The following is a 14,131-nucleotide window of genomic DNA, read 5'->3' on the forward strand; positions in this document are numbered from 1 at the left end:
CTCATCTGCAAAATAAGAGAAGAAAGTAATACTTACCTTGCAAGGCTCTTGTAAGGATTAAAATAATAAGTGAGTGATTTAGCCCTTTGCCTGGGGTATTTTAAATGCTAAGTCAGTGTGAACTAACATTATAATTATACAGAGTTTGAGTTAAATGCATGGGACCTGTTGGATACTAATGCCAGGCCAGGGAGTTACTATTTAGTGAGAAATCGTGTGGCTTATTCTGTATCTATCTATCTATCTATCTATCTATCTATCTATCTATCTACCTACCTACCTATCTGTCTATCTGTCTATCTACCTATCTATCATCTGACTCCACCTATTTTTACCAGGCAGATTGAAGCGAGAAAGAGGAGATTCTCATTTGGCAGTGTAGACAGTTATATCAGGTAATTTTAGTATCATTGTATTAAGTGCCTACTGGCTGCTACCCCAGGTAACAAAAGTAAAATGCAAAACAAATTATTATGGCTCAGCTTACCTACATTTTTGTGTTTAGATAGCCTTGGAATGATTCTCGTACACAAAAGAGTATGAACTAACTGTTCTTTATCCTGTTTTTATAGAAGGTGTATGTAATGTGTATGTATGTGTGATGTGTGTGTGTTGGTGTATTTGGGGATTGGAATAGGGTGATTATAGGGGGAAATACTTGATAGAAAATTTTAAATTTTGAGTCAAAGGGAAAAAATAACCATGATACCAGAAAAAAAATCTATGAAGTAAAGCAATAAAACAAACTTAAAATAGAAAATATATTAATGCCATCTTTGTGTTGAGTGAAGAGTTAATGTGCACATTTATTATTATTTTAATATCCATAGTTTCCAATTCAAGGACAAATACGGATGCTTTCTCCCAGCTACTTTCCCCTCTGCTGTAAGTGAACTTATTGACAGGTGATTGTTTTTTGGTAAGGAATAGGAAATTAACTGTAGAAATAAGCAAATGTTTAAAAAAAAAATCAGCATCCTACGTCTTATATATGTTTAGACTTGTTTTTGACTAGCAATGTAGATTAGAAGTGCCTTGTAAATTATAAAGCAATACACTAATATTAAATTTTGTGACTTTAGTGACATGGAAAGGAAATCATCGCTTAAGAAACATTAACTTTCTAAAATACTTGACGTAATTGTGGATATGTGGGAATCATTCTTTATTATGGATGGAAACAAAAGAAAATCACTTTAGGGGAGTTTTTTGTGGTGAGGGATGTATCTATTGACATCATACAATGAAAAAAAAAGAAGAAGAATCAAGAAAGGAGAAGATGAACCTAAAAAAAGAAAGAGATGGTTGAAACAGTTCTTAATATCGCCTCTGCAAGTCAGGGCAAGCACACCTCAAATGTGTGCCTTGTGAGTCCTGGTGCATGGTGTCAGGTAGGCAACCATTTGACTTCTTTTTTCATTTTGCAGAAAGCAGAAGCCACTGGAGAAAAACGGCCACGAGGCCGACCTAGGAAATGGGTGAGTAATAAGAAACAATTTCTACTTTTGTCTTCTAATGAAAAGTTTCTGCTTATTCAAATGAAAGTTACTTTTACTTTTTCAGTGTCATGCATGTCTAACTCCAGGTGCCATGAGTCTTGAATGGGTTAAGGCGAGCAAGCGAAAGATTATCACCACTCCTTACCAGTAGGCTCCAGGAGCTGATTCAGAACACTCCCCCCCCCCCCCCCCCCCGGGAGTGACTCCTTTTCCTATCTCTTATCAACACGAAAAGAGTCTCCCCTCTTCCTTCAAGCCCGGTAACAATGAGATGACTTGTTCAGTGGGTTGCGTAACTAAGGTTAAAGGGTATTATGAAACCTCAGAAGTTGATTACAAACGGTGATAAAGTTCAGATGAAATGTGCCTGAGATAACTTTTTAACGTTTTCTTTCTTTTTTGTTTCCTTTGTGGCTTTGCTCTAGACACATCTCATTTTCTAGGTGGTTTGTGAGTGCTGTTTTTTTTTTTTTTTTTTCCATATTGGCCATTGTTTTAGAAAACCAAGTTTTAATTTCCAGTGTTTCTTGCTTACCTTAGTCTTTCTTAAGTCCCGACGTTTATTATCCACAGTGGCTTCCATGCCTATCACTTGACCCTATAGGCACACACATCTATTTGAGGCTAGACACTCTGTGATCACTAAAGAGCTTCGCTCATTTTGCCACTTGAACCTCCTCCCCTTTGCTGCTACGCTGCCATGTTCTGGTCTGTCTTTCCCACAGACAGAAGAGAAAAGTCTTAGAAATGAATCAAACTGTTTGCCAAGAAAGAAAGAGACATCCTCTCTACATGGTATTGCCACTGATGGAAATCTTTGTCTTTCCTTTTCTCTCTTCCTTGGTTTGTGCTTCAAAACATTCCTTTGCTGCTGTGCTGGATTCTATTTTCCTGTTAGTTTGCCATTTCTACCTCTGAAGTTCTGCATCACGTTCTATTTATACCTGGGTATTGCTTTTCATTTATCTTATTCATCTTGTATTTTTTCCCCCCTCTGCTCAACATGTGTTGGGATTAGATTTCTTAGAACAAGGAAATGGGGTTGATCTTTAGATTAAACACATCTCAGTGTTACAGCATAACCTTAAAGTAAGAGCATTTCATTCAAACTTCTGGTCAATAAATGAATTCTCTCCAAACCCACCCACCGGGCGGTGATCATCTATGTTTGATTACCTTGAATGTTAGGGAACTCACCACCTCCTAAGGCTGCTTTTTCTTTCCGGAGAAGCTCAGAACATTAGAGAATTCTTCCATCTGACTCCCTCTAGCTTCTGCTCATTGTCCCCAGGCCTCTCTTCCTTGAATACACAGAGTAATTGTTTTGATTTTCACTCATGATAGCCTTTCCAATATTTGAAGACAATGGACGTACACCCTTTTTCTCTTTTCTGGTTTGAATATCTCCAGTCCTTTCATTTATACTTTCTTCCCTCCATAAATGAACATTCTTGTTACTCTCTTCTGAGTATGTTTGATTTTTAATCTTTTGAAATACACCATCCAGAATTAAGAGTCTGGGCTCTACAACCATTGGTTTATCACCTCTCTTGTACATAGGATTCTAGCTATCTATTATAACTTAATCAACCACCCCCAAACTTAATAATGTAAAAAACAAAAACAAAAACAAAAACCCCCTTTTATTATGCCCGGGGGTTCTCTGGGTCAGGAGTATGGGCTGGGCTAGCAGAGAGGCTTGTCTCTGCTGCGTGATGTCTCAGGCCTCAGCTGGGAGGGCTCCAGCAGCAGGGGTAATGTCAGTGCTTAGAGCCTGGCATCTGGAGGCTTCCTCCCACACAGTCTGGTGTTTTCGTGGGATTTGCTGCAAGTCTGGGTGCACTTGGGAATCACTGGAGCACCCACCCATGTGCCCTTCCAGCCTTCTGACATGCACCCAGGCCTGCTGGAGGGAGTGTTCTGACCAGTGAGAAGGAAGCTGCAAGGTCTTTTTTTACTGACTCAGATTTCAAAAAGTGCACCTGGCATTCTACTCTCATGAGTTCTCTGTTAACTAAGGTGGTATTGGCATGCATATTGAATATAGATCTGCCATTTTCAAGCATCAGAACTTTGAAAGGATATCTTATCCCATTGAACTGATCAATAAGAAAGACCTGTATAAACTTTCTAGTAGGCAGAAAGAAAATAGAAAATAAACTCTTTGAAGTCATGAGATTAATTTTGCTAAAATGCAGTGAAATAAATTATAAGCAAATACAATGGAATTTAGCACAACAGCTGTCAAGCTCCTCCAGCTTTATTGTGATGTAATTGACATATAACATTGTATAAGTTTAAGGAATACAACATACTGACCTGATACATTTTATACATATTGCCAAATGATTAGCACAGTAGCATTGGTTAATACCTCCATCACCTCACATAGTTACCATTTCTCTTTTTGTGGTGAGAACATTTAAGTGCATAATACAGTGTTGTTGACTATAATCACCATGCTAGATCCCCAGAACTTATCCTGTAATTGGAATTTATGCCTTTTGACCAAATCTTCTCATTTGCCCCCCACCTACCAGCCCTTGGCAACCACCATGCTACTCTCTGTTTCTAGAAGTTTAGCTTTTCTAGATTCCACATATAAATGATATCATACAATATTTGTCTTTTTCTGTTTGACTCATTTCACTTAGCACAATGCCCTCCAGTTCTACGCACCAAAATGGAAGGGTTTCCTTCTTTCTTTTGGCAAAGACAGATAGATAGATAGATAGATAGATAGATAGATAGATAGATAGACAGACAGATAGATAGATAGATGATAGATAGACAGACATAGGTATATACATATCTACACACCCAAACACACTACAGCTCCTTTATGCATTCATCCATAGACAGACACTTAAGCTGTTTCCAAATCTTGCCTCTTAACTGTTCTTTCTACCTTTCATCTCCCCTACCTTTGGGCTATCCTACACTGTTTTCCCATTGATCTCCATAGGTGACAGTCATGTCACTGCTCTTCTCAGAATCTTTCTGTGGTTCCACAGCTGCCCACTGAGTTAATGACAGCCTGCCTTAGCATTTTGAGATCTCTACAGTTTATTCCTCCTATCTTTACAGCTTTATTTTCTACTACTGATCTCCACACAACTGATGTTTTAGCCAAGCTGGAATAAAACATGGGCTTATTAAAGGATCTGTGTGTCTTTTCTTCAATGAATTCTTGCTCATATGGGGGAGATCTGGATTTCAGGCTGCTCATCTTCTGCTGGATAAGAAGCTGATGTGAGGCATCCACCACAGAAACTCTTGCCTTTCTGAGAATCATTGGGTTGTCCTCATGGATTCTCCTGGTTTCTCATTGTTTCTGGCTGTCAGAATGGAAAATGTTATGTAGTGAATTGTTATATGCTCCTGACTTGTTCCCTAAAGAAGAGGTGTTCTACTCAGAAGGGGAAATAAAAGGAAATTGTATATTTTTTTTAGACAGCATGTTTCCTCTTTGCTTGTATATATTCTGTTGGGTAGAGTATGCAGCCAGTCAGAGCAATACATCCAGTTTAATGGCATTCTTCACTGGAAAGCTTGTACCAAGGAAATAAATTACTGCATTTTCCCTAGGAAATGGGTTTGTACTTTATAGTAAGTTCAATGCTTTCCAACAGTGTCATTCACTGATTTCCTTGTGTTAAGAGATATATTTTTCAATTGACTGGATTTACTAAGTACATGGTCTAAAAGCCAAACTGCTCCCCTGTTATTCTTTTGGGTGGTTTGTTTTGTTTTCAAGTTCTTTGCTTTAAAAGAGATGTCTTGTAAATTTTACAGTGTGGTGTAATGGGCCTGGAAAAACATGCCTACAGTGTAACCCTCCCATCTGATGTGATTGGGATCTGTATTTGATAGGTTATTCAAAGGTTGATTAACCAAAAGTGTGTCCTAGTCAATGTAGAAGAGAAAGTTGTGTGAAGGAAGGAGAGAGAAGTAGGACCTAACTTTTCTCCTGCAACTAACAGTTGGGAACTCAGGGTCTAGATTCCGATGGTTTGGGTTCAAAGTCTAGACCTTCGAGTAACTAGTTATAATCTTGTGCAAATTGCATGCCCTTTTAAAGGTCCAGTTTCCTCATCCTTAAACATTTGGTAAGAGCAGTACATTTCTCAGCATTGTTTAGAGGACTAAATAAGATAATGCTTGCAAAAAACAAAAAGTCTTAATAAAAGGCAAGGCACATGCCAAGTGCTCAATAAATGTTAGAAATTATGCTTACTGCCAGCACCGGTTTGGCTCAGTGGATTGAGCGTCAGCCTGTGAACTGAAAGGTCCCGGGTTCGATTCCGGTCAAGGGCATGTACCTTGGTTGAGGGCACATCCCCAGTAGGGGGTGTGCAAGAGGCAGCTGGTCAATAATTCTCTCTCATCGACGTTTCTAACTCTCTATCCCTCTCTCTTCCTCTCTGTGAAAAATCAATAAAATATATTTTAAAAAAAAGAAAAAGAAATTATGCTTACTTCCACCATACACTTTTATGTTTTAATTACTTGTAGCTACTGGTAGTTACACATGGGTAAAGTAATAATAGCTGTGCTTCAAATTAACCAAGTGCCTTGGTGGTATCATATGTCTTCAATATATGCTGAGCATCATCAAGTTTAAGAATTGCTAATAATACTTAAGTACATTGTAAGTCTATTTACAGTTAAGGGAAACATTTTAAATTACAGTTTATAAGCCTTCTAATTATAGAGCTTTGGTGTCCTGTGTTGTTTGTCAATTTGAAAAGAAGTAGTTCTGCTGTTTGCCTCACTACGAGAGATATTCTGGTTTCTCACAACCTGTATTGGGTTCTGCTAGTCCCTTCTGCCAATTGAATCGATGCATTTAATATTTGCATTTCTCATTATTTGCCTAGAAAAGGGATCTCCTGACCTGTCTGAGTTAGTTGAGAGTGTGTCCCCCACGTCCCACGTGGTTCAGGGTTCAGGTTCAGGGTTCAGGTCATGGAGGAGGCCACAAACAAATGAGAGACAAGACAAGAAAACACTAATTTGGGAATTGGGGGCCAGGTGGAAGCCCAAGAGAGGACTCCACTTGGCTCAGGCCCCCTGATCCTTTCAGGTTTGGGGATATACCTATAGCCCTTAGGCAGGCACTTTCTAGCAACAGGCAACTATCTTATCAGTAAGGATTCACATGAGACTAAAAGGTGGAAGTTGCTTCAGCTCCCTTTGTCTCACTAGACAGTGGTGTATGCCTCTGACCCTTGCCGGAGCCTCAAGGTTGACCAGCCTTCCGGACTCCTTGTCCGCACCTTTCTGCTAGTGGAGGCAATAGGCAGCTTCCAACGGTTAGTGATGGAAATATTTGGAGAATGTTTTTAGACAGTGAAACTAAGGCTCAGGATACAATGGAATAAATAATAAAGATGTTACCCTCATATATGAAATGCTCCATCCAGATGTTGCTTAGTGAAGCAACTGTTACTTCTGGGGGAAAAGAAGCAAGGACAAAATAATAAAGAATAAACCAATGAGAAAAAGATGTGTTTGGGTGTTTTGTTTTCAGAATATCTTTTTTTAGAAAGGAAACTAATAACCAAAGGGAAATATTCTCCAATATGAGTGAATGGTTTTTAAAGAAAAAAAAAAAAATCATTCTAGGGATACTGAGATTGACTTAGACATTGACCTAAGGACCAGATGCTGAAGTTTAACTTTGGTCACTAGGAACTAACTAACAGACCCCAGCTGTTTCCTGGGGCTGCTGACTTTGCTAATGGGGTGTGTGCACTAGCATTTCTCTTTATTTGCTAATGGGGTGTGTGTGCTAGTATGTCGATTTAAAAATATGCATCCTAGTTCATCTGTTTCTGGGGACAGTTGTCTTTCTTTATTAAAGAGCTTGTGATATACAGGAAAGTGATGTAATTTCATTTGTCAGTCAAACATATGAGGATTCCAGATAGCACAATAAGGGCTTTTTGTTCTTCCAAGTTTATGGAAATCTAGAAATGTAAGTGATGATTTGAAAATCAAGTAAGGGGACTGAATAAGAATTCACACCTATTTAACTAGCCTGATTGAAACTCTGGATTTCTTCTAAATATCCCAACCATTAATGTTTTGAAAATTTAATGTTGAAGTTAAAACCTTAGGTCTTCCTTCCTATTACTTTTCCCCTCTAGATGTTTGCTACTTAAAACAAACAAACAAACAAACAAACAAAAAAACTTTTATCCATTTGTAATTCAACACTGAAATATAACTTCGATGTTTAGAATGGAATATTCAATAATGCATACTGCAAATAATTATAACTTCTCACTGGAATCAGTGAGGAAAGAAAAGACTCTCCTAGCTTCAAAAACTGTCTGCTAATGGAGTTTTTGAAGGCGAAGTCATTTCCCCTTAGAAATGTGTAATAATAACGTGCTTTAAAAGAGGGAGATGGTCCCTCTGAAACACATTTTGGTATATGCTTAGCAAATAAAATATACATATATATAACGTGCTCAAAGTTAGTGAGTGGTATTTTCTGAAATTATCTCCTCCTTTGCAATATTGTGTGATAAAGTGAAATACTTTGCAGAACAGAACCCTGTGGGAGAAAAGTGACCTGTTTATTTTGCTTTTGAATAGCATACTGTAAAAGTCACTAAAATGATTATTTAAAATTGCAGGATTAAATGTGAAGACACTAATAAATCATACTCAGAAGGCAAGAATTGGGTTTGATTCTTAACATTTTGTCTCGAGATTACTCTCTTTTTTGTTTGTTTAAATATTAAAGTGCTGTTCTTAATTATCCTGTTAAAAGAAGTCTTAAACAAAGAGATGGATAACTGTCCTACTTGGTCATCCAGTGCTGTTTGGCATGGCCAACTCCTACCAGATCCTTTAAATTATAAAAGCATTGGCCTTGGGGTCGGCTGCTTAAGTGACCCCACCACAGGACCACAATAGCCATGTGTTACTAAACTATGACAAAGGAAGAACTTATTTTCCTCCCCACAGTGGTTGAATGGCAAAATAGACAGGAGGTGGTTCCGATAAATGTCCTGTTTCTCCACAAAAATGTAATCAGATCGATAGAATGTGGGCCATGAAAGTTATCTCAATTTCATTCTAACTACGTGACAAGTATTATGGAATTCAATGACCATTTTATATGACAATAAATGTGTTTAAGATTTTATGCTACCGTACGTACACATATTTACGTATGCTTATCCAAATCCAAGTATTCATGGTAAATGTTTCTAAAATTGTATACCCTCATGCTCTATATAAATAAAATTAACATACGGTATGTCATATATTTAACTAGGCAAGATAGGTAAAACTGTTACTCCATATTTAAGAGAACACTTGTTCTTTTTTTAAGAGTGGAGTCTGCCTTTAAGATTTTTTAAAAAAATCAAAGAATTTTTCTAAACTCATCAGTATTTGACATAACCATTTTTGGGGGGCAAAATTTCAATCCCATGGAATTTCATCTAGCTGGACTGAAATAAGGACCTCTGCAAATGAATGAATGAGCTGAGCGCCTCTGGGCAGCTTGCTTAATGTACCCATGCTTTTTCTCCTGTTTAAGTGTCTGTCAGGAATGTTCTATCTGTAACTGATGGCTTCCAAGTATTTAGGGGTGTAAACCACAGACACCTTTCTTACTACAGCCAGCTCTATTATCCAGGGACTGCTGATTGGGTTTGTAGATGATCCAGCCTCCTGTCCCCTTCTTTGTGTTGTTTTCCCTGCTCCCACCTGATGCCTGCCCTTTGGCTGATTCACTGCTCATTAGCGCTTCCACCAGCTGAGGGTGGGGCCAAGAGCCGGTTGTCAACTCTGGTAAAAGAGGTTTGGGGGAAAGAGGCTGGGAGTCTTGGCAAACATAAGGTTTCCAGATTATCTGTCAATTTGATGCATCCAGGCTCCCCCCAAACTCTATCCTCTGGAGGAATTCAGTGCAGCTAGGACACCGAAATGTGACTTTCATTCATTATTTATTCATTCTTATAATAAGCATGATTTGGAAAGATAAGACATCTTTTTCAGGTGTTGATGAGTGGCTGCAGGATAGGTGTGGTTTAGCAAGTCCTCACCCCCTGTTCCAACCCATAAAGATCACACCAAGTTTACTCTTACATTAGAGCCAGGTGGTGGAAGGATAGTTCTTTCAATGCAGGCCGAGGAAGGCTGCCGTATGATGCTGGAACAGTCCTGTTTGAGTGTTAAAAAGATCATATAACTAACGCTAGCTGTGTGACCCGGGGGAGCCCATGTTACCCCTTCGTGCTGTGGCTTCATTGCATTAACCCAGAAAATGCACGTTGAGTGTCTCCTTGAGCTCAGTATTGTGCAAGAAGGCTCAGCATGTAAGACGGACACCTGGGCGCGGCAGATGGAGAAGAATCTGCTTGAACCCCTTTGTGTTGCTCATTTGTTTGCTTCTCTCTTGCTTGGCTCACCACAGAAACACTAGGGCTCTGGTTGTGAGGCCCTTTGTTTCTGTGATTGTCCATTTGTCTGAAGGGGTTGCTCAAGTCTCTGACAGTATCATGGGTCAAGCCCTGCGGTAGGTCCTGGGGGCGCAGAGGCCAACTGGCTGCCTTGGGGGCGCTTACAGTGTTGGGATCTGACAAGGAAAATCCGATACCAGCCCACAAGATTACTGCGTGAGAACTGTGTTTTGAAGTTGGGAAGCTAAATTAAATCCCATTTTTCAAGTATTTTTGAACGCTTTAGAATTTAACAGTTCCTTTGATAGAAGTGATGATGTTGCTTTCCAAATGTTAGCAACGCTATCATTATTTGAATTTAGCTATATATAATCCATGAATGTGTTGTGCTAGTGAGCCTGAGGTTACATTCTCTCATATACAGATTTGATTTATCGAAATTGTGGCCAAATTTTATCTGATTAAGAAAAGCTGTAAAAGATAAGGTATTTCAAGCAGAAGACAGACTCATAGATAGAAACCAGGCAGACAGCTCTGGTGGTGGGAGATGGGAGGAAGAAAACGGGGGTGTTGGGAAAGTGGGAGAAAGGATTGCACAAAAAAGAAAAAAAAGAGAGAGAGAGAGCCAGATCTTATGGACATATTCAACTGTGGTGATGGTGGGGGTGGAGGTGGCAGCGGGCATATAGGAGGTAAATGTCAGATAATTAAAGTGTCAGTTCTCTTTGTTCATACTGCATACAATTCATGTGTATCAAATCACTTTTAACATCACTAGGTGTTAAAGCAACGAATTATATACTTTAATATTTCTGAAGCGTGTCCTTGGTATTGAAAATGAGCTCTTGGAAAGTGGAAAGCATATCATTTCTGTTTTCCCTGGGCACCTGTAAGACATAGGAGGGAATTCAGCAGAGCGATAAAGAGCTCAGGCAGCCTGGGTTTAGTTATCAGCTTATCAAGGCAACTTGCTTATTGTCACCAGCTCCGGTCTCCCCGTGTGTAAAGCAAAGGGTAATAATAGTTTTCATTTCATAGGATTATGTTGTAAGGACTAAATGACAAGCCATCAAAAAGCTTCATTCAACGTGTAGCAAGCACTCCATAGATCACAGTTGTTGATGTTAGTACAGTTCCAGGCTCGTAGCAGGATTTAATAAACGTTTGGCGAGTGGAAGAGCACTGCAGCAGTGTGCATAAAGCGAGGTCTTTGCATTTTTGTTTTCTGGTAGTGAACGTGGGTTTGAATGGCCTCCTTTGGCTTTTATTTTTAACGGGATGACTTGTATTTTTAAAGACTCCGCACCAGGGTTGAAAGCACAACCTGGGTGCATCAAAGCCGTGTTTGTAATAATTTTGAATCCCAGCTTATGACTTTCCACTTCAGAGGTAAAGCTGTGAGCCACTATCACCCAGGCCCAATACAGACGCTGAATGCCTTGCCCTATATCCGTGTTTCCATTCCCTCACTCCTGGAAATAGCATTCTGCTTTCCAAAATAGACTGCGGTACTGCACCTTAAAGGGATTTTTGTCGCCGCGTTGGATCATCAGAGAAACAGAAGAGAGCCTTGTAGGCATAGAATCATTTTCTAAGGTAGTTCCTATTTTTTTCCCCCTACAAGAACACATTTTAATTGCCTGTCTTCCATTTCCTTTACTCCTAATTTCAGTCCTAACGTGGAAATAAAGAAAGGAGGAAAACCAGCTCATAACGGTTGCCTCTTTGACTTCTTTCAAGGGCATTCTGAAACCCTCCGAGTGACGCAGAGAGCGGCGGGGTTCACAAGTAAGGCTTCATTGAGGGGAAAATCCAATATCCGAGGCTGACGTCACTGCAGGAATAAGGACCTCACAGTCAGAATAACATAGGTAGCAATATCGCATAACTCCGAAGTTAAAACATTAACATTACCAATAAAGGAAGTGCAGACCTGCCAAGTTTCCAGACAGTACAAATATTTTCAGTCTTGAGGGAGCACCCTGTTCTAGGAAGCACCAAAGCCCAGGGAGGCGAGAGAATTACAGTCTGGAAGACCAGGGGCTCCTTAGGTGATACCTGATGATGGTCTATGAAGTTTGGCGGCTCTTCATCATTTCCTGTTCCAAATGATTCTGATGTCAGAAAGGACATAATTCAGAAGCTGATCCTGGAGTGGAATTTCCTTGTTACAGAGTCTCTGGCCTTCCGTTCCCTTTCCCGCTCTTCCTCTCTCCGGTGGTCCAGCGGTCGGGTTCTCTAGATTCGCTGTTGGCACTGATGGAGCATCTGCAGGCCTGGGCCCACTCTCTGTGGGTAGGTGTGCGGTGCTGTTGGACTTTCTGAGCATGGCCATCTCTGCAGCTCCCTGTTCTCTTGAGAGATTGGCATGCAGGAGGCAGGGCTGGGTGTGACCCTGGGCATGCCCCTTCTGAGTTTAACGGAAGGAACAGAGAGGCAGTGTGTGATCATGCTGTCCATCCTGTACAACATTATGTACAACGTTTCAACTTTCCTGTGCCCATGCTCTATTTTTAATTTGTCTTAGGAGCAAATAAAGTTTGGTTTTGTACAGTCTGCATCCCTCTTTCTTATCTTTGGACACTGTATTTCCTCTATGTATAGGATGCAAATGACCTCATTTCTATCCCCAATCCTCTTCCTCAGCTCCTGTCAGAGCAGCGGTGTAGGGCTTAATGACGTTGTGGTTGGGGTGGCCATTTAGAGTGCTCGTTTCCAGGCCATCAAACCAAAGCAGCGGTGGGTTATGTGTTTTCATTTAGTCATGTTCTCTCAGGGACAGCCTGCTTCTTTGGTGGACGTTGACATTGACCAGTGAACCAGCCAGGCTTGTGATGCTGTGCCTTGCTTTGCCTCCTGCTGAGACCATTGATGAGCTATACGAAATCATTTAAAATCCATAATCTTATAAACATTAAAATGGTGGCATTTTCCAATACATAGTCTTAATCTTTTGCTGTGAAATCACTAAGCTCAGTGGTTATCAGTTGGATATCATAGTTAGCACTTCCAGGAACCAAACAAAATCTTTCAAACTCTTAGGGATTCCTTCGTGTTCACAGGGACTGATTCATGCCATACTGCTTTGTACCCCATAGTGTCCTGCTGTGATAAAGCAAGTGGACTTATGCACATGATGGGATTAATCGGATGCTCAATGTGCAGGGATCGTATACTGTGACAGGGCTTGGCCATACATGGTCACAGTTTAAAGAATTCCCTTGTGACTGAAAATTTTTTTGGTTGTTGTTGTTAAAAAAAGTTTTCTGCCCAGGATCCTTATAATGTGGTATGCAGTCAGCATTGCTATTTGTGATTATTTTAAGAGATGTAGATGCTCCCACCCCCATTTCATATTCATAGGAAAACTTTCAAAATTTGTGTGAAAATATAGGTGTCCTATTTTATGGTTTTATTATTTTTCGAGTCTGAGAAAATACTTAGATTTATTTACTTACAGTTCTGCAGTTATCTTTGGTAGGAAAAGCTGCTTATATAAAAATACCCTTCAATATCATAGAGAAGTCTCCTGTACGTGTAGAAAGGAGATTTCATGAGAAGCCTAGGTAATGGTGTGGCAGGAGGGTCTCAACACACTCACACTGAATTTCTCCTTATATGGCTCTAGGGCCATTTCCTCTTGTCTCAGTCTTAGTGGTGACAGAGAACATCTGGTATGTCCCTCTTCGAAATAAATCTCCCTCCTTGGGGCAAAGTATACACTCTTTAGGTCCTAACAGACCTGGGTTTGAGTCTGAGCCTTGTCACTTACCAGCCTTAGGCCACTGTTACCTCTCTGAGCCAAAGTTTCTTCTTTTGTAAAAGGAGACGGGTAATTTCTCCCTTACAGTTTTAGCTGCAGTGTTCAGTTCCTAGTAACTACTCAAAATATGCCACCTTGTATCACTATTGTTGAGATCTGTGAGAATTTATTAAGTCGGGTTTTCCATAATAACATTTCCAGACCTTTCTGGCTGCGTCCTGTTTTTCGAATCCACTATAAATGGTTCTGAATGAGATTTCAGATGGTCTGGTAGATGGAACACTGGGTTTGACTTGCTTTCTGATTTAATGAGTTTCTTCTGTGTGACCTTGGACCAGTCTTTTAACATCCCTGAGCCTGTTTGCACGTGTGTGAGACGCGGGTAATAATTAGCATCCCTTCTGTGCCTTTCTCTCTGGGTTGTAGTGAGGATGCCATAAGAA

The 14,131-nt window shown here is 40.0% G+C and overlaps 1 protein-coding gene across 5 annotated transcripts in view; it reads left to right on the top strand.

Annotated features, from left to right (window-relative positions):
- The window catches only part of HMGA2 (high mobility group AT-hook 2), a 142,274-nt gene that overhangs the window by 12,915 nt on the left and 115,228 nt on the right, over positions 1-14,131 (top strand). For 3 of the 5 annotated variants that reach the window (XM_036454829.2, XM_045588221.1, XM_036454832.2), the window contains exon 3: positions 1,428-1,478. The exons of 1 other annotated variant lie outside the window; for it this stretch is intronic. In XM_036454829.2, coding sequence (XP_036310722.1) covers positions 1,428-1,478 — 51 coding nt within the window. Of the gene's footprint in view, positions 1-1,427; positions 1,479-1,942; positions 4,198-14,131 lie in introns of those variants that run through there. One more of the 5 variants, XM_045588220.1, reaches the window with a different exon arrangement.

This window comes from Pipistrellus kuhlii, unplaced genomic scaffold, assembly GCF_014108245.1.
Source record: "Pipistrellus kuhlii isolate mPipKuh1 unplaced genomic scaffold, mPipKuh1.p scaffold_m20_p_3, whole genome shotgun sequence".
NCBI classification, from domain to species: Eukaryota; Metazoa; Chordata; class Mammalia; order Chiroptera; family Vespertilionidae; genus Pipistrellus; species Pipistrellus kuhlii.